The sequence below is a fragment of the Hoplias malabaricus genome, chromosome 13 (assembly GCF_029633855.1).
Source record: "Hoplias malabaricus isolate fHopMal1 chromosome 13, fHopMal1.hap1, whole genome shotgun sequence".
NCBI classification, from domain to species: Eukaryota; Metazoa; Chordata; class Actinopteri; order Characiformes; family Erythrinidae; genus Hoplias; species Hoplias malabaricus.
Window position 1 is genome coordinate 34134113 of NC_089812.1, and position 25171 is coordinate 34159283.

The 25171-nt window shown below is 41.7% G+C and overlaps 1 protein-coding gene across 1 annotated transcript; it reads right to left on the minus strand.

Moving 5' to 3' along the window:
- Window positions 1-2051: 2051 nt before the first annotated feature.
- On the minus strand, window positions 2052-20462 carry ldlra (low density lipoprotein receptor a). Its single transcript, XM_066641974.1, has 18 exons — window positions 20275-20462; window positions 15798-15920; window positions 14635-14757; window positions 13529-13900; window positions 12315-12437; window positions 12089-12211; window positions 9921-10040; window positions 9392-9517; window positions 9132-9303; window positions 7292-7519; window positions 7043-7161; window positions 6650-6789; window positions 6148-6289; window positions 4940-5083; window positions 4605-4814; window positions 4059-4139; window positions 3787-3950; window positions 2052-3474 (listed from the first exon to the last, which is right to left on the minus strand). The coding sequence occupies exons 1-18, from the start codon at window positions 20330-20332 to the stop codon at window positions 3442-3444; spliced, it is 2601 nt and encodes an 866-aa protein (XP_066498071.1). The 5' UTR covers window positions 20333-20462; the 3' UTR covers window positions 2052-3441.
- Between the last annotated feature and the right edge of the window lie 4709 nt (window positions 20463-25171).

Genomic DNA, 25171 nt, shown 5'->3' on the forward strand with positions numbered 1-25171 from the left:
TTTGAGAGGCTCAAAGTTTAAAGAAGACAGGCAGAGAGGGACCTAAAAACAGAAAGTAACTGTGCATTTCATAATAAATAAACTGTATAGCAATAGTCACAGAAGAACGCAGAAATGAATAACGGAGAAATCATATTTACTGCATCATTGCTTCATTTAAGAGATGTGTTTGATACGTACCTGTATTTAACAGTCAAATGGTTAAAATAACAGTGCTGTTCTAGGTGTGCTTTGCATTAGCTGTTGGAACACTGCTGTGGGGATCAGATGAGATCAAGTTCTGTCATTTGGTGATTAGTTCTGGATCACAGAGCCATTCTAACACCTTCAGAAATTATTGGCTAATGCTTTGCAGCCCAAAACCTGGAGGGATTTTCAGCTTTACACTGACCCACGGCAGTGGGCTTAGTTATTTCATGTATGAGTGCAATGTCTACTGTCAGTGCTTGGCAGCCTTTGCCTAATGGATAGAGGACCAGGCTTGGTTCCGGAAGGTTGCCGGTTTGACCGCCAGGACCGGCAGGAACATCCATGACTAAAGTGCCCTTGAGCAAGGCACTGAACCCCCAAAGGCTCCCCAGGTGCCGGGGATGGCTGCCCACTGCTCTGTGTGTGTGTTCACAGCCCCTAGTGCACTAGTGTGTGTGTGTGTGTACATTTCATTGTACGTTGTAATAAAACTATTAATATTAAAACATTGTTACAATGGGAACTATAGAAGAGTATTTTAACATCTAGATGAGAGCCTTAAAACAACTGAACTCACAAGTTAAAAGAATCATGTGGTTACATTTGGAATTTTATTGCAATTGGTATTATGTTTTCATCAGTAACTAACTACTAACAGTCGTATTACTGGTGAAATATGAGCAAAAATACTTTATCTTGTCTTTGTAGTGTATTCAACTGAATATATGTTGAAAAGGATTTGCAGATCATCGTATTCTGTTTTTATTTATGTTTTACACAACGTCCCAACGTCATTGAGATTGGTGTTGAAGTATAAGGCTTAAATTTAACTTGACTGTAAGTTATTTCACTGTTCGAAACTGCCACAGAAACTCATTTGTAAGTTGAGTATTTGTGTTTTTACTTTCATGCTGTTAGCACTTTTCCAAATTTAGAGTCATTTCCATTTACACAAAAAATATATAAATTACCCACCTATGGAACAGGAATAGAGCAATATCCTCATCTCGGTTCATGCTTTTCAACATTTGGAAGTCTAAGAAGAGAAAGCCTAGCAAAACTGACCGAGAGAGTGCTTTGGTTTTTTTTTTAGTTACTGACATATATAAGAATGAAAATAGCATTCTCAATTTGCTTTAAAACTGACAATTCTATTAAATTGACGGAAAAACCCGAGCTCGCTACGGAAATTCTTGAACGCAACCGTGACGTCACTGGTGGACAACAGCTAAACAATGCCGCGGTAAAACGCCGTTATGACAGTACCTAGCTAGCTAAATAACCAACATTATTCATGACAATAGCCTAGCAATAAGCTAAACTCAAATTTAAATGTGATCGAAGTCGAACTCGATTTCATCCGACGCTATAAACCTCCATAATGCAGCTACGTAGCCGAGTATAATCTGAGCACCGAGTTTAGCGAGTCAAGCTAACGTTAACTAACACCAACTAAAACAGGCGAAGTGAGTGTCCTTACCCTGTTTACCTCCATGTTGGTGTCCTTACATGCCCATATTGTTGGAAAAGCGCCAGTGAAATGAGCTACAGATAACGAAGTGAGCGGATGGCCCTTTCCAATTTCTGGATATTTTGGGATCTTTGGGCCATTTGTGCACAGATGTCCCACTGTACATTGAATGATTGCAGCCAAAAACACACCTTTTCGTCATTTTGCATTAAATTAAGTGCAACTTCTAGAGTTGTTGTCCACCATCTACGTCACAGGCAAGACGCTTCTGAATGTAAACAAACCAGAGGGAAGTATTCAACTGTAATGTATTGTACAAAATAATAAAACAATCTCTAATATAATAAGTGAAAAATTACATTTATTTCAGATTTATAAAATCATTATGCACAGGAAAATATATTCAGAATAATTTTTGGAAAATACTAGAAAATATATGTGAATACATTCATTGCATGTAAAACAACATCAGGCAGAACGTACTCTACAACAACATACTCATACATTTAGATTATTGAGATTGGAGAGTGGTTTCTTTTTTACAGAGTGCATTCACACAAGCCCTCAACCAGACAATCACAGCAAATTCCTGTTAATCACGACATGTAGATTCTACAATAAATAAAGTCTATATACATCTGAAGTTCAAAATGTACAAACTGGAGGTAACCCTACCGTACATGAAAATATATTTACATACACAAGAAAATATTTACATACTTCCACAGAGAGGGATCCTACCCTCTTCCTCTGCCATTAACCTGATTTTAGCGTCTCAAAAATGTACAGAAAACATATTATTAAAGGTGCTTTTCAAGTAGTAAGGGTGTCTGATGTCAAAAACCTGGACTTTTGCAAGTGATGATGCAATAAAATAAACATTAATGATGTTAAACCCTTTTTCCCTTGGGATCAATAAAGAACCACCTCTGAAGAACCTGAAGAATGATGTTTAAACGGTTCTTTCTGAGGAGTCTTAGGAGTTAGCGGTGTGTGTTTCATCACAGGATTGTAGTGTAACTGGGTAGCTGCCTTCACAAATGCAAAATGCTGCAATATGCTTCTCATAAAACATATTGACGTTGGTTTGTTTCCAACTGGTTTACGGTAGCACACTTGCATAATCAGTTACAGACTTTGGTTTATCGATCATCTGTGTTTTCAGAAAAGTTATAAAACCAAAAACCATTTAGAAGTCTACATCTAAGATGCAGAATGGGGCTTTTAGGCAGAGCTATCTGTTAAGCTTTATGCTGTATGTCCTGAGGTATGTTACTTATAAAGTTGTATTGTGGAAAATAATGAATATATACGCAAAACACCCCAATATAACACATACAGTACTTACAGTATCTGATAGCTTGCAAAAATGTACCTACAATACACACCGTATTTTTGGGATTTTGAGTAGCAGTCCTGTAGAATTGGAATATCTCATTGTTGTATTTTCATTTTTCTTAAAATAATGACTTAGTGAGACACATATTTAAGCTAAGCCTGATTGTAAAAGATAAAAAAGACTAAGACTAAAGTCGATGTCTGAGGTTACTGTGTTTTTCTGTGCTTACTAAGAGCTTCTAGGACATATTGCCTTGATTTGTACACTGTTGGTGAAACAAAGTTGTTTGGTGTTCTTGAATTCTCTGTCCGTTTGAATTCCAGAATGTCCATTTGCTGAGGATGTGTGGAAAATGCTGGCTTCCCAAGTTTAGTAAATGTAAACCATGAATCTCTTATGGATTTGGAGCAGCGTATCTGTTGCAGCCGATCTTGAAATCCGTTCATATCTCATCATCAATACTGACAACTTGCCTCTGGAAGAACAAGTTAAAGATCCGTTAGATTACAGTGTCTTACACCAGTGGTTCTCAATCATACTTCACATTCCCATTCTCCATCGTCTAATACACACATTTCACACCAGGAAGGGCTTGTTTGGCAGTTGATTACACGCATCATCTTTGCTGGAAACAAGAACAACTCCAAACACACCAACATATACCAAAACTAGAACCACTGCCAAACACCAACGATCTTAAGAAATTTCAAACAATTAGCGATGCTAATGCTAATCTAACTGCTGTGTTAGATCAGTGTCAGTTTATTTTATAGAGTATAATTCTTACAGGTGGATAGGAGTAGCCCTCAGTGTTGAAGTTTCTGCATATATGAACCTTGTCCTCTGTGGTCTTTTGGTACACTGGGTTGTCAAAATGAATGCTGTTAGTATTTTTCAGCTTCCAGGACCTCCATAGTAAAACACCCCCAATTCCAAGAAGACATACCACACCTTTAGGGAGAATAAGATGGTTAAGAAACCACATTTAACAATTTCAAAGAGATCACACTCATTATTTCAGCTTATATAGTATATAATCATCCAGTTCATAATACTGACCCAAGGGCAATGTAATATAAAGGGCCAGTGACGCTGGGGACGCTGTCTTGGACATGGCAACATCAACACTCCTCTGATTGTCTATGGAAACAACACAATATCAAACATATCAGAGAACTGTATATATATAAAGAAATGTAAAATATCCCCATCATAGTCTCGAGTTTTAAGTCCCTCCATTTTAACGTTGGCAATTAAGCAATGCAATGTAAAGCACAATATACAGAATACCACCTTGCATTATGGCTTTAGACAAAGACTTCTCTTTTAAATTCATATTATTGTGTTCATGAAATATATTTTTTATTGAAAACCAAAATTCTAGTAACATAGACATAATATAACATAGATTATATTAGCTTTCGTTTGAAGCCATGGAGAATCTGACACTACTGAGAGAAAAGGGGGAAAAACAAAACATATTCACCATGTACAGTATTGTCATTTTATTCTTTCCTTTAGAGTAAAACGAGTCTAACTTGTGTTGCAATTTCATTTACACAGAAATGTAGATTAGATTGAATTTGCCATTAAACAGACTCTTACTTTGCTCTGAGGGCACTGTAAAAGGTGTGTTGGTTGGTAGGGTTTTGGAATCGGCAGCCTTTGGCTCACTTGTAAGGACGTGCTGGGGAGTGTTGGTACTTGGAGCTGATTGTTTGGTAGGAGAAGGTTTTGCTGCAGTGGTTAGGGGTTTCTGAGGGCGAGCGATGGCGGTGGTCTTCGGGTGCTCAGTGGGAATTCTTGTTGGCACAGCTGTCAAAAACAAAAAAGTGTACTGAAATGATTCTCTGCCTAAAATATTTCTGGAATGAAGCCTGATAATGACATTAAAATTGAACTGGTAATGCTTGTCTTAATACATGTCATGCTGATTTTACCAGGGACACATTTCCTCATATCCGTGTGGAGCATCATGTTGTCAGGGCAGGCGCAGGTGTACTTGGGTGAGAATCTGCTGACTTGGGGGGCAGGTAAGCACAGGAACTCACATCCACCATTGCCAACAAAGCACCAATTTACAGCTGGAAGAAGACAATGAGAACACTCTTCGTTTAATTTCTAGTAAAATAGCCATTAAATACAAGTGCTTTTCAGTATTCAGTACCAATCAGTATTTAGTATTCAGTGAGTACACTATTCATAGCATGTGTTCTTCTTTGGAGAATCATTTTCAGTTTTTCAATGAAACCTGTAGGGATATTTTCTCACACCTCCAGGTTCTTGGTCAGCGTGCCACAATTTCATTCATTCATCCATTCATTCATTCACCTTCTGTAACCATTTCATTCTGATCAGAATCTCAATGGCTCTGAAGCCTACATGAATCAGGGGGCATGAGTCAGGAACACATTCTGGGTATGACACCAGTCTGTTGTGAGGAGTGTGGTGTGTTCTCCCTCTGTCTGCGTGGGGTTCCTCCGGGTGACTGTCAGTGAGGAGTGTAGTGTGTTTTCTCTGTGTTTGCATGGGTTTCCTCCAGGTGACTGTCAGTGAGGAGTGTGGTGTGTTCTCCCTGTGTCTGCGTGGGTTTCCTCCGGGTGACTGTCTGTGAGGAGTGTGGTGTGTTCTCTCTGTGTTTGCATGGGTTTCCTCCGGGTGACTGTCAGTGAGGAGTGTGGTGTGTTTTCTCTGTGTTTGCATGGGTTTCCTCCGGGTGACTGTCAGTGAGGAGTGTGGTGTGTTCTCCCTGTGTCTGCGTGGGTTTCCTCCAGGTGACTGTCTGTGAGGAGTGTGGTGTGTTCTCTCTGTGTCCGCGTGGGTTTCCTCCGGGTGACTGTCTGTGAGGAGTGTGGTGTGTTTTCCCTGTGTCCGCGTGGGTTTCCTCCGGGTGCTCTGGTTTCCTCCCACGGTCCAAAAACACACATTGGTAGGTGGATTGGCGACTCAAAAGTGTCCGTAGGTGTGAGTGTGTGTGTGTCACCCTGTGAAGGACTGGCGCCCCCTCCAGGGTGTATTCCCACCTTGCGCCCAATGATTCCAGGTAGGCTCTGGACCCACCACGACCCTGAACTGGATAAGGGTTACAGACAATGAACGAATGAATGAATGAATAATTTACATTACATTACTATACCCGCCAGTGTACCTTTGGGCTGTTTGAGGTTGTGAAACAGCACGATATCCTCCGGGGACATGAGGTGCTCTGCCACTTTTGTGATGTCTCCTCCTGTCACACGGTTAGCACTCAGAATGGCATTGTTGCTAACATCAGTCCAGAACACTTTCTCCTGGAGCAGGCAGATAATGTGATATATTTCTGTAAATCATTCATGCATTCACCTCCACAGTGCAGTTCCTCAGAATCTCTGAGAACCTTCAGCACCACATTGACATTTGTAAGTACAATACAAATCTAATTAATGTTTGTCTCTCTATCAAATACATTTTAGTTGTTTGTTAGCATTTAGAAATAATGAGTAAAAGAATAAGCAATAAGCTATTTTTGTACTGGGCTGTTTTTCCTCAAAATTACCAAGAGTTCCAATAATAAGTCAGGCACCATACAACACAAAAATAGCGATAACAATGGACAGACTTCTAAGGATTAACCGAACCATGTAAGAAACCATCTATAAAGTTTTCCTCACCTCAAAAACCGTGACACTCAGAGGATGGGCCAGTCTGCCGTGGTCTATGATAAGTGTACGTCGACTGCCTCCCTGCACATCGATGCTGGAGAGAGTATGCAGTTTGGAGTCCACCCAATACAGACGCTGGTTTAACAGATCTGAACAGGGAAGAGAGTTTATAAACACTCAACCTATCATGAAAAGTGGTGTAGGGAAAGATAAACTTGGAAGTGGAGGTATATAAAGCAGTCTGAAAATTACATTTTTTTTCACATATCAATAACAGAAAACTGCTAGTGAAAGTTGTGGTTGTGAACGTCCATAAAACAAATGTATACAACATTTATTTTTGCCTTGTTAACCTCTGTAAGGAAGAACTATTAGTCTCGAATCAGCTGGACAGGTCCATACCAAGAGTTATTCCATTGGGCCAGATGATGTTATCTGTCACTAGGGCACTGCGGTCCACTCCATTCAATCCTCCCCTCTCAATCTTAGCTGGTGTACCCCAGTCGGTCCAGTACACAAAGCTAGCAAGAAGCAGAGCTTACGTCACAAGACCACACTAATTGTTGTATGTCATTATCACTGATAAAGCTGGCACCATGTTTGGACATCCACACCATATCAATTAAGCTTCAGGTATTTGCCATGACTTACTTCTTAACTGGGTCAACCACAATAGCTCTTGGCTTGGCCAGGTCTTTTTGAAACAGTGTCTTTCGCTTCTCTCCATCTGCTGTTGCTACAGAAATTGTGCTACGAATACTGTCCGTCCAGTAAATGTTACCATGGATCCAGTCTACAGCAATGCCCTCAGGTGCATCTACTCCACTGCCAATCACAACGTTGTGCTGTGAGAAGTCTGCGGCTGAATCCATGGGAGCTCTAGGAAAATCAGAGCAGTACGTTAGTGATTAGACAGTGGCACATTTATTTTAGCCTTCAGGATATAACCTAGTAAACAAGGAACATCCCTGGACGTTCAAAAAAGGTCTAAATGTAGCCTGTCCGTTAAATACATATTTTAAACGTCAATGGACGTCCAAAATCCATCTTAATAAGTTAGTTAAGTGGTGACCAATCGATAACGTCAGTGGATGTCCAAAACGCGTTTTATACAAGTAAGTTTATTTCGTGACCAATTAATAACATCAATGGACGTCTAAAATATGTCTAATAGTCGTCTGGTCAATGTCTGTGTTTGGACGTTTTTCAACTTTCATTTTCAACTTTAAGAGAACGTTGATTAGACGGCAGTTATTACGTTATTTCAACGTTGAATCAACAGCTAAATGTTTACTGGGAAGGCTGTGGTTATGAGGTTATATCCTTCATTTGCTAGTACTTCAATTTTTGAGTGAAATAAATACAGTGAAACTTTAACTTAAGAGTGAATCAACTTAGGAATTTTGAGCAAGTGAGCTTATGCCACCCAACACTAGGAAGCCCAGCACACGTTCAGTTCACTTGGTTGTCTTGCCGTGCAAGCATCTCGGTCATATCACCGATGTAGCATTGTAACATTAAGTGTGTAGCGAGTATGTTAAGCGATAGAGCACGAAAAGAAAACCCCCCCAACCTCCTCCACCAATCTCCCCCACCTCTGCCAGCATCTTCAATGTAAATACACTTAATAGAACCAGATTAGTTATTTATATTCTCTTTTTATTATTATTATTATTATTATTTTATACATTATTTGATATTTAAGTACATTTAAATACACATAACAAAAAATTTGGTGTGTTTTTTTTGGGGGAGGCGGGGGCTGGAACGGAGCATTTTAATTCATTTTAATGCGTAAATTTAATTTGATATATGAGCAACGTGCCCGGTCACACAACGAATTAAGCTTGTAAGTCAAAGTATTACTAGAAAGCCATTTTAATTGCAATCCAAATCCTTTGTGGTGTATAAAAAACAATTAGGACCACATGTAATTACAAAATTAGTGTTTTATATTTTGTGTAGTAACGTTTTTGGAGCTAGCTTTTAGATAGAATAAACACTTGTTTCCCATTGACTTAGCCTTCCACAGAAAGCATTTTAAATCAAAACACTTTAAAAGGCAGTGTTTAGATGTCAAACCACATCAAGCTTCCAGAACAAAAATATATACATTTAATGTATAATATATAACATATATTTTGCTAGAAATATATATAAAAAGCCTGTAGAGACATCAACAGGGAATATATCTAGTATCTGGATCACAGATTTATCCAGTCATCAGCTTGCAACCACCACAGATGGCATTTTATATTTAGATATAATTCAGTTATTTTTGGTGGAATATGAGGCTAGTACAAGTAAGGCCTGTTATTCATATACAGTTCTCCCACTAGAGAAATAGTCTTGAACAGTTGACACATCACAGTTTTAGGTCTAGTAGATTCTGTACAGGAACACAAGGCCAAAAGTATAAATGCTGCTTGTTGGAAGTACAATACAGGCTGCCAGTGAATGTTAAATTTATTAACTGGGAGTTATATAATACCTGTAAATCTTTTTGAGGGACAGGTCACACCAGAAGATCTCCTTAGTGGCAATGTTCATGTCCAGGGCAACTACATTCTTCAGGCGAGAGATGACTCGTGTATACTCGCTACGATCCAAAGTCATCTTCCTCACCTCATGACGGTTGGTAAAGAACAGGTAGGCAATAGTTCCTGAAAGGGACAGAGAGAAACGGAATGATGAGGACAAACAATATTGAACCATACTAAAAAACAATACTACGAAGGTGGAAATACACACCAATAGCTTTGCAAGCTTTGGTTGCTGGGTCAATCTGGTAGCCCTCCTCACACTCACACTTGTAGCTGCCCACCTGGTTTATGCAAATTTGGCTGCAAGTGTCTGGATTAGCACACTCATCTATATCTGTGTGGGGAAAAATATCATATAATCGGATGAAAAGTTTAGGCACTGCTTGTCAAACCTCAAGGTTGACACATCCTCTACGGAGAACGCATTTACTAACATTATCATAAGAAATAGACCAACAAAAAGTTATGGCACAGATCAGAGCAGCCACTTTTACTGAAGAGTGAGTAGAAGCTGGAAATACGGCTTAATTTTCCAAACACTGAACATACATGTGTCCAGAATACCATTAAAAATTGAATGTACAGATCAAATTTGACTTAGGACTTCCACCTGTCTCTAGCTTTGGAAATGGATGTAAACCAGGGTTTGAGAAAATACTTCAGCCAGGATTGACTTTTGTTACATAATGGCAGTGAATATATGCCAGGAACAGAATGCTACTTCAGCATGATCTTACCTTCACAGCGCTTCATGTCCACTAAGCGGAATCCACTGGGGCACAAGCATTCGTAACCAATTTTTAGGTCATTACAGATATGAGAGCAGCCTCCATTGTTGTACAGACACTCGTTAGAATCTGAAAATCACAGTTTGAAAGTCACAGTTACACTCTGCATAGATCTTTTCACTAAATCCTAGTGAAATGAAATTTGTTTTTAAAGACGTTGAAAACTACAAATGTTGGTTAAATTATTCATTCATTATCTGTAACCATTATCCAGTTCAGGGTTGTGGTGGGTCCAGAGCCTACCTGGAATCATTGGGAGCAAGGTGGGAATACACCCTGGACAGGGCAACACACACACTCACACATTCACTCACACCTACGGACACTTTTGAGTCGCCAATCCACCTACCAACATGTGTTTTTGGACTGTGGGAGGAAACCGGAGCACCCAGAGGAAACCCACGCAGACACAGGGAGAACACACCACACAGTCACTCGGAGGAAACCCACGCAGACACAGGGAGAACACACCACACTCCTCACAGACAGTCACCCGGAGGAAACCCACGCAGACACAGGGAGAACACCACGCTCCTCACAGACAGTCACCCGGAGGAAACCGACGCAGACACAGGGAGAACACACCACACAGTCATTCAGAGGAAACCCACGCAGACACAGGGAGAACACACCACACTCCTCACAGATAGTCACCCAGAGGAAACCCACACGGACACAGAGAGAACACACCACACTCCTCACAGACAGTCACCCGGAGGAAACCCACGCAGACACAGGGAGAACACACCACACTCCTCACAGATAGTCACCCAGAGGAAACCCACACGGACACAGAGAGAACACACCACACTCCTCACAGATAGTCACCCAGAGGAAACCCACACGGACACAGGGCGAACACACCACACTCTTCACAGACAGTCACCCGGAGCAGGAATCGAACCCACAACCTCCAGGTCCCTAGAGCTGTGTGACTGCGACACTACCTGCTGCACCACCATGCCGCAGTTTGGTCAATGGTGCTATAGGTAATGGTGCTATTTTCTGACTGAGGCAACTGCCACTAGCTACAGGCAATGCAAAAAAACATGACACCCACTTTTAATAAAAATGCGCGGTCCAGGTGCGGACCCAGACGCTGTCCTATCTGGACCTGGACCTGTAACTGATAAACTATTAAGAGCTGTTTAATTTTGAACATAGTGTTTGTTTTAAGTTGTGTGACCTTTCTAGTCGTTACGGTTCAGTTTCAGCGCTCCAGAAAACTCACAGACTAATCACATGTGTTCCTGCATATCACACATCAGGCTATTCAGCCAATCAAATCTATGCATTATGATGAGCGCTGTGACTTGAATGAGTGACACACACAGTGCAAGGCTCCAGACGCCGCTGTCCTGGGTCCAATTCAAATAACTTAAGGGACGTGATAAAAGCTCTTCTGGGACACTTTTGGGATGACAGTGTTGTGTGACGTAAAAACAGAAATGTTAAAAATAAGGGAATGAAATATTCTCATAAAGGTGAAGATGGATTCTGTTGATGGGTAAAGTCCCGTCCTTCAGCAATCAGAGCCAATCAGAGAGCTGGTTTTGGAAAAGCAGTAAAGTCAACTGCAACTACAAAAGTCATTAGGGACTAGGGATAAAAATATGAGTTTTTATTTTTTCAAAATTGTTGAATTTTTGAATATTCTTGTTGAAATATATTTAAATGTAATTGAAAGCGTAATTTGATTTGACATTCAGTTGTTAACTACATAAAATGATGCTATAATTATAAGGCTATTTTAATGTACAGTATTTGGCACTGATCATAATGGAGTGCCAAAGTCTCTAACTTGACTTAAATGAATTTTTTGATAGTATAGACCACGCCAACAAATTCTAATACGAGGAGAAAGCTTTTTGGGGGGGGAGTTCAGGGTGGCATATGAATGCGTGCGAAGCCGTACCCCACCTTTGGATAGAGGAATACAAGAAAGCGCGAGGAGATGGGGTGGAGGAGGGAGCAAGTTTGTCTGACACGGAAATTACGTGATTTTGCAGGGTATATGTAGGGTGATCTTACATAACTTCAATAGTTAATTACCCCTTTAGTAGATCCTTAATTACAACCTCTTTTACGTTTAATAATTAGAGGTATTTTGTACTTACCACACTCACGCAATGGTTCATCAGACCAGTCCCTGCAGTCTCGCTGCTTGTCGCAAACTTTGTTCATACCAATACATTCACCGCTGCGGCACTTAAACATGGAAGGTGCTTCACAATGGGATGCTGAAAGAATATTAAGACAAATTATGGTAGAATGTGCCTGTACTATAGCTGTAAATGGGAAGTTCTGGTATTACTCCATAAAATCACCACTGACATAACTCACCATTTACACAACCCAGTTCATCAGTCATGTCTTTACAGTCATAGACCTGGTTGCACTGGAGGCTGCCATGAATACAAGACCCATCACCACACTGAAACTCATCTGGTCGGCATGTGGCTAGAGCTGTGCAGAGAATTATTTAAACATTAGTGTCGCAGTCACACAGCTCCAGGGACCTGGAGGTTGTGGGTTCAATTCCCGCTCCGTGTGACTGTCTGTGAGGAGTGTGGTGTGTTCTCCCTGTGTCTGCGTAGGTTTCCTCTGGATGACTGTCTGTGAGGAGTGTGGTGTGTTCTCCCTGTGTCTGCGTAGGTTTCCTCTGGATGCCTGTCTGTGAGGAGTGTGGTGTGTTCTCTCTGTGTCTGCGTGGGTTTCCTCCGAGTGACTGTCTGTGAGGAGTGTGGTGTGTTCTCTCTGTGTCTGCGTGGGTTTCCTCCGGGTGACTGTCTGTGAGGAGTGTGATGTGTTCTCTCTGTGTCCACGTGGGTTTCCTCCGGGTGCTCCGGTTTCTTCCCACAGTCCAAAATTACACATTGGTAGGGGGATTGGCAATTAAAAAGTGTCCGTAAGTGTGAGTGAATGTGTGTTGCCCTGTAAGGGGACTTGTGACCCCTCCAGGGTGTATTCCCGCCTTGTGCCCAATGATTCCATGTAGGCTCTGGACCCACTGTGACCCTGAACTAGTTAAGGGTTACAGAAAATGGATGGATAGATGGATTTTTTGTGGATAAAGACCCCATTAAACTCTCAGATTCACATTCAGTTAGTAATTTTAATGCTTATTATACAGACTAATTTAAAAAAGCTAATTTATTGACACAAAGGATACACAGTCTAATTCAACACAAAATGGACAAAATTTCATATCACAATTACTTTGCTATGTATAACATGTCTGCGAATTCTTGTGGTTGACATCTGGCATGCAAAGTTTTCTACAGTGCAGTGACTTTTTTGCTTTTCAAAAACTCACATTTACACATTTGCGTCAAACTTTATTTCCTATGTCCAGGACAATGACATTTACTGGCTGTTAAGTTACTCATGTTTATATTGCAATTTTCCTTATCAAAATATCAACACTGTGATAACAATCAAAAGACAATACTGTGCAGCCTTGAAATAGCCAGGAACACTGAAAAAATATTGGCCAATATAATCAGAATGTCAAGTTTTGCACATTGTTCAGATAAAGCGGGAGGATTCTAACTTACAGCAATCTTTCTCGTCTGAGCGATCCAAACAGTCAACCCCTCCATCACATCTCCAGCTGCTGTGGATGCATTCTCCACTGCTGCAGTGGAATTCCAGAATGGAGCAACGCTTCGGAGGTGAGGTCTGAACTCCACAGTTGTCTGGCCACTCGTCCGAACCATCAGGGCAGTCTACGTCCCCGTCGCAGGCCCACAGCCGAGGGAGACACACAGAGTTGTTGCAGCGGAAGTTAGAGGAGCTGCAGGTGGTGGGCAAGCAATGGGCTTCATCGCTGCCATCATCACAGTCTGCTTCATCATCACACACAAATGCACGAGACACACACTGACCACTGGCACAGCGGAATTCACCACTGAGACACTTCTTGGGGTCTGAATAAAAAAAAAATAATAATAATATATGTTAATGGGGGCGGCACTATGGCGCAGCAGGTAGTGTCGCAGTCACACAGCTCCAGGGGCCTGGAGGTAGTGGGTTCGATTCCCGCTCCGGGTGACTGTCTGTGAGGAGTGTGGTGTGTTCTCTCTGTATCTGCGTGGGTTTCCTCCCACAGTCCAAAAAACACACGTTGCAGGTGGATTGGCGACTCAAAAGTGTCCGTAGGTGTGCGTGAATGTGTGTCTGTGTTGCCCTGTGAAGGACTGGCGCCCCTCCAGGGTGTATTCCCGCCTTGTGCCCAATGATTCCAGGTAGTCTCTGGACCCACCGCGACCCTGAACTGGATAAGGGTTACAGATAATGAATGAATGAATATATGTTAATTAATTTATCGATCATTTATACATTACTAATATGACATCAAACAGCCACACATTTAAGTCATTTTAGAAGTGACAAGTAAAACAGAATAAAGGCTAGACTTTAAATGTACCAAAACCCTCTGAAATATTCAATCGTGACTCTGAAAATTTCCTTCATTGCCGAATGAAATTTCTTGTAGCTTTCAGTAAGAACACATTATTAAGAAATGTACCTATTTCTGATTTGTATTTAAAACTAAGACCCTGATGATCAGGACAGGTTTTGTCATTCTGGCATATAGTTAGCCCTACAGCATTGAACTTTAATTACAGATTCCAAAATATTAAATTCAAATGCTGCTCACCACACCCGAACTCATCTTCTCCATTCTCACAGTCTGCTTTGCCATCACACTTCCAGCTGTTGGGCACACACTGGTTTAGTCGTCCTCCACAGCTGAACTCGCTGGGTCTGCATGTCTTTGACACTGAGAAGGAAAAACGTTCTGATCAAGAGGCAATCTGTAAGTCTGTCGCATGCCACAGCACAAGCATAGATCACACTCTAACAGAACAGAAGTTAAAGAGATAGTAGGCATGCCACAAGTGACTGTCTGTGAGGAGTGTGGTGTGTTCTCCCTGTGTCTGCGTGGGTTTCCTCCGGGTGACTGTCTGTGAGGAGTGTGGTGTGTTCTCCCTGTGTCTGCGTGGGTTTCCTCCGGGTGACTGTCTGTGAGGAGTGTGGTGTGTTCTCCCCGTGTCTGCGTGGGTTTCCTCCGGGTGACTGTCTGTGAGGAGTGTGGTGTGTTCTCCCTGTGTCTGCGTGGGTTTCCTCCGGGTGACTGTCTGTGAGGAGTGTGGTGTGTTCTCCCTGTGTCTGCGTGGGTTTCCTCCGGGTGACTGTCTGTGAGGAGTGTGGTGTGTTCTCCCCGTGTCTGCGTGGGTTTCCTCCGGGTGACTGTCTGTGAGGAGTGTGGTGTGTTCTCTCTGTGTCTGCGTGGGTTTCCTCCAGGTGACTGTCTGTGAGGAGTGTGGTGTGTTCTCTCTGTGTCCGCGTGGGTTTCCTCCGGGTGACTGTCTGTGAGGAGTGTGGTGTGTTTTCCCTGTGTCCGCGTGGGTTTCCTCCGGGTGCTCTGGTTTCCTCCCACGGTCCAAAAACACACGTTGGTAGGTGGATTGAGGACTCAAAAGTGTCCGTAGGTGTGAGTGTGTGAGTGAATGTGAGTGTGTGTCTGTGTTGCCCTGTGAAGGACTGGTGCCCCCCCCCAGGGTGTATTCCCGCCTTTCGCCCAATGATTCCAGGTAGGCTCTGGACCCACCGTGACCCTGAATTGGATAAGCGCTTACAGATAATGAATGAATGAATGAAAATGAATTAAGAAAGGACATGAACTGAGATACTTGGTTTTCTTTGGACAGCAACAATAGGATGTGATGTTTTAGCTTGACTTTGTTTGATTTAAAATGAAAACGGCAAATGTGATTTTCAACTGAAATTTTATACTTTTGCATCAAAAGACATACTCACAGCAGGCAGCAGGAAGCTCATCAGTGCCATCACCACAGTCATCGGTGCCATCACACACCCACCTCGTCGTAATACACTTCCCATTCGCACACTGGAAGTTCCTGGAGCCACAAGGCGCAGCATCTGAGAAACATACGTTTTTAGTATCCGTTGTTAAATGCAATGTCTCACTTTATTTAAACAAATGGCTTGGCACAATTATGGCACTGATGATGTCACTGGGATCTGATGTGAGATCAGGAGAGAGAGAGATTACTAGCCTTTAACACACATTTAGCAACTGTTACTAAACAGATAAATGCTAAAAAAGCAGATAAAACGTCCAGTAACCGTGGTTGCATGCCAACTTCAAACAGATCAGGAGTCAACAGTCGCAGATGGCTGTTAAATAAACCCAGTTACCTCTTGTGCAACCAGCATGAAGCATGAATAGATATATGAATCAAAAACTGAGATGTGTCCTGTTGAAGCTAGACAAACAGTGACTTTTTGTTTAATTATAACTGGTCTGACCAGCATAGAGCAGGTTCCTCTGCTTTGAGCTGTGTGACTGGTCTAAACCTAAGAGAAGGAATTAGGGTGTGTATCATTACAGTTACACTGTAACTGTAATAAACAGTTATTGCACGAACTGCAGTTTATACAGTACATTTGAAGTAATTTGGAACAATACAATTATTACACATTTATTTGCAGTAATTTCATATTATATTTTAAATATCATATATATCTTAAAACAATTAACATTTCACTGACACTTAATAACGTTTTATTTAATTTTTTTTCTTTTGAAATTGGTAGTGTTATATGACCCCCACAACCCAAAAAAAAAAAAGATTGACCTATGTTCCATTGAAAAATGTAACCAAAAAGCCAGGAAACCGTTTACAGTAATCTTGCATTGTTTAAACTCTATCATTAGGAGATGGCATCTTGCCTCAGTCGTCTGAGAGTTCCAGAGAGCCCAACTGGCCTCCATCTTTGGCTGGGCAGGATGGTACACTGCATATTTTTTGTGCTTTATCTCACTGAGCTTACTTAATTAATTTACTAATACACATGGTCATTGTGGTCTGAGCAAAGTGTGTGGAGCATGGACTCACCAATACTAACCTACCATACACAAACCCTGGGGAACCTCTGATCTAATCTGATCTAATGTAATTCTTGTTCCTAACGCTGGTATAATCTCCAAAAAAAAGCAGGTAGGTGTCGCAGTCACACAGCTCCAGGGACCTGGAAGTTGTGGGTTCGTGTCCCGCTCCGGATGACTGTCTGCGAGGAGTGTGGTGTGTTCTCCCTGTGTCTGCGTGAGTTTCCTCCGGGTGACTGTCTGTGAGGAGTGTGGTGTGTTCTCCCTGTGTCTGCGTGGGTTTCCTCCCGGTGACTGTCTGTGAGGAGTGTGCTGTGTTCTCCCTGTGTCTGTGTAGGTTTCCTCCCGGTGACTGTCTGTGAGGAGTGTGGTGTGTTCTCCCTGTGTCTGCATGGGTTTCCTCCGGGTGACTGTCTGTGAGGAGTGTAGTGTGTTCTCCCTGTGTCTGCGTGGGTTTCCTCCCGGTGACTGTCTGTGAGGGGTGTGGTGTGTTCACACGTTGTTAGGTGGATTGGCGACTCAAAAGTGTCCGTAGGTGTGAGTGTGTGAGTAAATGTGTGAGTGTGTGTGTGTTGCCCTGTGAAGGACTGGCGCCCCCTCCAGGGTGTATTCCCACCTTGCGCCCAATGATTCCAGGTAGGCTCTGGACCCACCGTGACCCTGAACTGGATAAGGGTAACAGATAATGAATGAATGAATGAATGAACTTCAAGTCAGTGTGTTTTATACAGGGTTATAAGGCCCCACATTGGCCTTGGAAACAGTGACACTGCGTTCTCTTGAATGACGAATGTCTATCCAGAAATATTCATCCAACATCTGTATTTGACCACAATAATAATCCTTATAGAAATGTTCCAAATTATAGTCTAAATCCTTCCCAGAAGAAGAGAAGTTGCAACATCCAGAAATGTAACAGCCATCGCTGGCAGGTCTCCTTAAAATGACCTCAGTCTGGTTGTTCTGTCAACACAGACAGGAAGTGAGATTGCTCCCTAAACCCAGCTTTGGGAGTTGCCTCCAGACAGTGATATTGTCACCTGTTTTTGTCGGGAACCAAAGAGGAGGAGTCAGTGTATCACACCACTCATTGCTGATTGGGTTAAATAAACACAACTCATAATTTAACAGTGGAAACATGGAGAGGGCCACATGGATAACTGATTAGTGGTGAAGGTACATAATGCATCTACAACTCTTGAGAGACTTATATGATATAAAAACTGCACAGTGTGCACCTTAATACAGTGTATTTTTTAAAATGATCAACCAATTACAAACATGCATTTCCCAAAACAGTAACTTTACAAGAGAAGGAAAATACATTCTTAAATATCAATGGAAGTCAATGTAATTCAGGAGCATTTCTATTGGCCATTCATCAAGACTTTTTCACACAGTGTGAAGGTCAGCTGTTATTTACAAATGATGCAGTAAACTAAAAATCCACCAAAATGGGGATGTTTTTAAATGGAAAGTAAAGACATACATCAAAATACACATCTCATGTCATACACCACCTCCCTGAAGCTAAAAGAGTTATCTCTTACTTTGCCTTATCAAGCGCTCCAACTGCCGGATTGGTTACGGTGCACAACCAAATCCAATGTTTTTCTATGATTTATGATCATCGCAGCCTATTCTTGGAACCATAAAATGGGTTCCAAGCAGCAAAAGAAGAAAAACAAGAGAAAATGATAACCCTCTGTGTATCTTTCACTAACCCATTTTTCGTAACTGAAAGAAGGCCACTTTAGAGCAAAGTTTCTCTGACATCACGTACACATTAACCCACAGGTAACTCTTTTCTCAAAAGTGCAAAAGATGACACAACTGCAATCTGAGATTATTTAGATATCCTTCTATATTCTCATGGGAAGATACATTCCAAAGACAGCACAATCCCCAAGTAGCTGTCACTTTTTAAAGTGAAGAATATTTATAACAACATGAATGTGAGATACAAACTTCAATTTAAATTATCCATTACGTGCCCTAGTCACAGCTTGAGTGATTTTGAGGTTGAGAACGGCATACGTTAATAGCAATGGTGATCCAATGAAATGCCTCCGTAAATCTGAAGAAATCTCTTCTCCCATGAAATCAAATCTGTCCAAATATTAATCCAGAAAAAACCCGACACAATACTTAAGATAGACATTTTAACCTGAAGAACAAGTAGATAACCGTCTAAAAAACATTACTCATTATTTATCATTATATCTAGTTTACCATATGCTTTAGAAACGTAACACGGTTCAGGCTGAAATATTGACTCAGATTTAAAAGTAGTTTGTTGTAGAATAGTGGAGATAAGTAATATTTTCAATACAACTCTGTACTTTATAGATGTGACACTGCTGTTTCAAGGTATTGCCTGGTGTCTGTCTGCGAATGGAACTGTGCCAGAGATAGTGTAGGAACTGAAGTTATGAGGAATGTAAATAACGGACTGTGTTGCCTGTGAATACTGTAGTTTCTGCTGTGTGATGCAGGGGAGGAGGACTGTGTTATGTTTTATCTGTCGGTGAAGTGGAGGCCAGCTTTAATACAGCTGTGGTTTTACTGCCCTCAGAGTAAACGGCAGAATTCAGGGAAAAGCCGCAGGGGACAAGTTCGCAGTCTTAAGTGAATGGAAGGATGCTGCGGGGTGACGCAACAGAAAACCTGTTCGGCAGCTTAACGAATAAATGATGTTTATGCCAATATTTCAGTCTTTCTCAAACCGTTTCTGCAGCCAATCTCTATAAATTCACCTAAAACTGTTACAGAGTGTGTGCAGAAAGAGCTAACTTTTTTTATTGCGTTGTTTGGTGTTGTTTGATTGGTTTGTTTTATTAAGGGCTGAGACGAATCATGAGGGAAATAAGAAGTCAAATCCATTAATGAGAATTTCCCATGTGAACGTGCAGTGTTTCAAAGACAGGCTTAAACAGGAGATTACAGGTAGCCAGTGTTTCTGACATCATAAACCTAAGAAACCAATCCTATCACCCTGCAAAGTGACGTTTTTGAGTTGCAGTTGTGTTGTAGAGGGTTAAATGGAGATCTGCTTTGACTGAATACAGTTGAAAAACTACATTCAAACCACTTAGGAACATTATTTCTTGGAGATAAACTAAATATGTCATTTTCATGATCAGAAATGGGTTTTTAGAAGTCAAATCTGTATTAATATATCACCTAATGTTAAACTCCTAGACATGAAATAATTTAATTAATTTGTTAGTTATGAAATTAACTAATTATTTTCTAATTAATTAATTTAAATCAGTAAATAAAAACGCTAGCTATTTTTGATATATTTTCTATTATTTTAGAAAAAAAATGTATATACAAATATTTAATATAACCGCGGTAATTCTGGAACATTCTGGCACCTACCTATTCCAATTGTAGAGAAAACACACACCACGGAGAGCAGGAATAAAGCCTGTGCCATGACTGAAGGGCTTCCCACACTGTTGTAGTGAGAACTATTTGTACAAGCACCGTCTAAAGACTTTTCAAGCCGCTGAACAGAACTATTCCAGTGGGACTCTTTGGGGGAAGAGTAGGTGACGTCTGTAACGGGCGGCGAGCGCCGGTTAAAGATCTGTGTTTGTGATGAACCACTGCAATTTGAATCGGTTTGTGAAATGGGCGGGTCTTAATCGCCGGGTGGTGTGAGGGGGCGTGGCCCGGGGGGGACACCCACATAGTGAAACCACGACTTCCCTCCAAAATTTCACACACATCTGCACTCTCATCTGTCCAGGGTAAACAAAAGTGAAGAACCTAAATCCAGAAAACGGTGTGGTCAGTTCCTAAAGGGAATATTTACAATTATAATCAAAAACACTATTTCTTAAATAATAAAAAAAATTGTTTTCTCACCATTTGCTAGCTTTCCAGCCTGTTTGCGTGTTGGAGGTCAGTCCAACGTGTTTATGAAACGCTAGTGTCAGTAGAGTAAAAAAAACAAAGCAGCTCAATCAGACCATCTAGGCTGCTTCTTTCTCTGTTGATGACAGAGAAATGGCAGTGACCTCCAAACACTGAAAATCACGAAAAGAGATGAAGATATATTGCTTTATGTCTTCTCCACTGGTGGGTAGTATTGATTATTATTGCATTTTCAAATTATTTAGGTAGAAACCCACAGAGGGAATATGCTACAAATCTAAAAAACCAGAGTTAGAAACGAGTTTTTGAGGTAATTAAAATAGTGAATAAAAACTTACAGACAAATTAAATTTTAGCAACACACAAACAACAGTGGACGGCACGGAGATGCATCAGGTAGGTGTCGCAGTCTCACAGCTTCAGGCACTTGGAAGTGGTGGGTTCAAGTCTCGCTCCGGGTGACAGTCTGTGAGGAGTGTGGTGTGTTCTCCCTGTGTCTGCGTGGGTTTCCTCTGGGTGACTGTCTGTGAGGAATGTGGTGTGTTCTCCCTGTGTCTCACAGACAGTCACCCGGAGGAAACCCACGCAGACACAGGGAGAACACACCACACTCCTCACAGTCACCCGGAGGAAACCCATGCAGACACAGAGAGAACACACCACACTCCTCACAGACAGTCACCCGGAGGAAACCCACGCAGACACAGGGAGAACACACCACACTCCTCACAGACAGTCACCCAGAGGAAACCCACGCAGACACAGGGAGAACACACCACACTCCTCACAGACAGTCACCCAGAGGAATCCCACACAGACACAGGGAGAACACACCACACTCCTCACAGTCACCCGGAGGAAACCCATGCAGACACAGAGAGAACACACCACACTCCTCACAGACAGTCACCCGGAGGAAACCCACACAGACACAGGGAGAACACACCACACTCCTCACAGCCAGTCACCCGGAGGAAACCCACGCAGACACAGGGAGAACACACTACACTCCTCACAGTCACCCAGAGGAAACCCACGCAGACACAGGGAGAACACACCACACTCCTCACAGCCAGTCACCCGGATGAAACCCACACGGACACAGAGAGAACACACCACACTCCTCACAGACAGTCACCCGGAGGAAACCCACGCAGACACAGGGAGAACACACCACACTCCTCACAGACAGTCACCCCGAGCGGGACTCGAACCCACAACCTCTAGGTCCTTGGAGCTATGTGACTTCAACACTACCTGCTGAACAAAAAAAAAAAAAAAGTTAATTTCAGCATTTAAGGTGCTAATTTCCTGTGGTGGTGTTTCATAGTTGTTTTGGCCTAGTACCACAACCCACAGTGCAGTACAGGTCCAGACCCAGTGGTTAGGAACTTACCAACAAACATATGTTTGAACTTCTACTTACCTCTGAAATGAAGAACTGAGCTCGATTGTGATCTGAATCAGAGCAACTTTGAAATATATTGTGGGTTTTTTTTGTTTGTTTTTTTGAGCTTGAATTTTTTTAAACTGAATTTATTAACATTGAATAATAACAGTGAAAATGTGTTCTTGAAAATTCACGTTCTATTCAAGAGCAATTATATTCAGACGCATGATTTCAGTGCCCAAAAAACTTAATGCTACAAATTCAAAGGTGGTAATATTTCAAAGTCTGATGAGATTTTCTTCCTTACACATGTTGGAGATTAGGCGCCTTGTTCAAGGGCACTTCACCTGTGAATGTTGATGGAGGAGATGGCACTGAATTATACTTGAAGAAATATAATGTTATAGTAGTTACTTGTTGTGAAGTATTTGTTCTGTGAAGTGTTTTATTAGAGTTTGTGCTGAAATCATATGTAAAAGTGAAGGAAGCACTCTGTTATGAATGTATCCTCATCAGATCAATATGAGCTTCCCACAGTGGAGGTGAACAAATACATAACACAGGTGCAAAGGGGCAGCATGTACAAATATTATGCAAACTTAAACCTGACATGTTTTCTTCAACAAAAAAAAGGAGGTCACCAGATCTTGGCCTGTTTCTAAATGCAAACCTGTACTAAATGTTCAATGGTTTGTAATGACACTTCTAATTGGTGAATTTCACTCATTTTTAACTGTTTGCATGATCTCCAAAGACAAACATGGAGCCCAGTTTGATGTCTCTGCAGCAGCTGTAGATCTCTAGTTAAAAGTTAAAGATCTCTAATCTCAGCAGTAAGTGATGACAATCAGGACGTGAATGAACTGTGGAGCCTTGTGTGGAGTGTTTGAGAAACGTGTTGTGAGGGATGAGTTGGGATGTGTCGGGGGTGTGGTTGTGATATAAACATCACTGCAATGTTCCAACATTTCATGTGAAGACTTCCCAGAAGAGTAAACGTTACAGGGACAGATCACAATCGAGCTCAGTTCTTCATTTCAGAGGTAAGTAGAAGTTCAAACATATGTTTGTTGGTAAGTTCCTAACCACTGGGTCTGGACCTGTACTGCACTGTGGGTTGTGGTACTAAGCCAAAACAACTACGAAACACCACCACAGGAAATTAGCACCTTAAATGCTGAAATTAACTTTTTTTTTTTTTTTTTTTGTTCAGCAGGTAGTGTTGAAGTCACATAGCTCCAAGGACCTAGAGGTTGTGGGTTCGAGTCCCGCTCGGGGTGACTGTCTGTGAGGAGTGTGGTGTGTTCTCCCTGTGTCTGCGTGGGTTTCCTCCGAGTGACTGTCTGTGAGGAGTGTGGTGTGTTCTCCCTGTGTCTGCGTGGGTTTCCTCCGGGTGACTGGCTGTGAGGAGTGTGGTGTGTTCTCCCTGTGTCTGCGTGGGTTTCCTCCGGGTGACTGTGAGGAGTGTGGTGTGTTCTCCCTGTGTCTGCGTGGGCTTCCTCTATGTGACTGACAAACAAACAAAAAAAACAATATATTTCGAAGTTGCTCTGATTCGGTAGACGAAATTCAGACACCAAAATACGAGTTACAAATATATTTCTCTGAGGCGCTTCATCAGTCCACATTTTGAAGCACTCACTCTCCCAAATGTCCCTCCTTTAGCCAGCAATAGTTTTTAAGGCTGTGAACACATTTAAGGAAGCAAACCTGGCTCATCAGACTTTGAAATATTACCACTTTTGAATTTGTAGCACTGAATTTTGTTTACACTGAAATTATTCATCTGAATATAACTGTTCTTGAATAGAACGTGAATTTTCAAAAACACGTTTTCATTGTTGTTATTAAAGGTTAATAAATTCAGATAAAAAAAATTCAAACAATATATTTAGAAGTGGCTCAAATTCGGTAGACGACGGTCCAAAATACGAGTTACAAAAAAAAAAGAGAGTTCACATCCGGGTCACCAAGGATGAGCAATCGATTCATTTGGATTTTCTCTTTCACCTTAAATGGTGCAGTAGTTGCATTCTGTCGCCGCTAGATGGCGACATACGAACACAACTTCCACACCGTGGAAAAACTACACGTTTAACTTCCGTCCGCGGATATTATCTCTTTATTTTCAAAGTGTCTCAGAAATCTGAAAGGCTCATTAAAGACACAATATAACAGACTATTGAGGTCCTGAAGATGAAGACATTTTACTGTGGAGATGGTTTGTAAGGGCCCTGTGAACAGAGCATGTGATCTGACCGAATGTGGAAACGAACTGTGGAGTATATGTCGTATGGCATTTTTATTTTTTAATTGTCAGATTATCAAGAATCTGAAATTGATTTTACAGAAGGTGTAACACAAATATAATATCCCAAAGTGCAGAGTTTAATTCATAAAGTTGTTTGTTTAAACACTGAATGTTGGTGTGTGTATTAACAATGTCTGGTTATTTCTAATATTATAAATATTTAAATACAAATGTGTTTGTAGATTATAAAATTTATTGCCAAGAAGCATTGTTACAACAAATAAATACAGTTGAAAAGCCTGTTAATTTCCCTTTTCTATGGTGCCACATTTGTAAGGAACATGCATTTGTGGGAGGAGCAGTAGAGCTGAGTGTGTGGGAGGAGCAGTGGAGCTGAGTGTGTGGGAGGAGCAGTAGAGCTGAGTGTGTGGGAGGAGCAGTAGAGCTGAGTGTGTGGGAGGAGCAGTGGAGCTGAGTGTGTGGGAGGAGCAGTAGAGCTGAGTGTGTGGGAGGAGCAGTAGAGCTGAGTGTGTGGGAGGAGCAGTGGAGCTGAGTGTGTGGGAGGAGCAGTAGAGCTGAGTGTGTGGGAGGAGCAGTAGAGCTGAGTGTGTGGGAGGAGCAGTGGAGCTGAGTGTGTGGGAGGAGCAGTAGAGCTGAGTGTGTGGGAGGAGCAGTAGAGCTGAGTGTGTGGGAGGAGCAGTGGAGCTGAGTGTGTGGGAGGAGCAGTAGAGCTGAGTGTGTGGGAGGAGCAGTAG

Bases quoted from the DNA above. Each gene is read 5' to 3' on its own strand.
- ldlra (XM_066641974.1), bottom strand. From the start codon at position 20,332: ATGGCACAGGCTTTATTCCTGCTCTCCGTGGTGTGTGTTTTCTCTACA. The intron at 6,290-6,649 runs GTGAGGAAAACT...TGCCTGCTCCAG, and splicing joins TGAGTGTCACGGTTTTTGAG to GAGAAAGTGTTCTGGACTGA. The intron at 3,951-4,058 runs GTCAGTATTATG...TTCTCCCTAAAG, and splicing joins TTATATTACATTGCCCTTGG to GTGTGGTATGTCTTCTTGGA.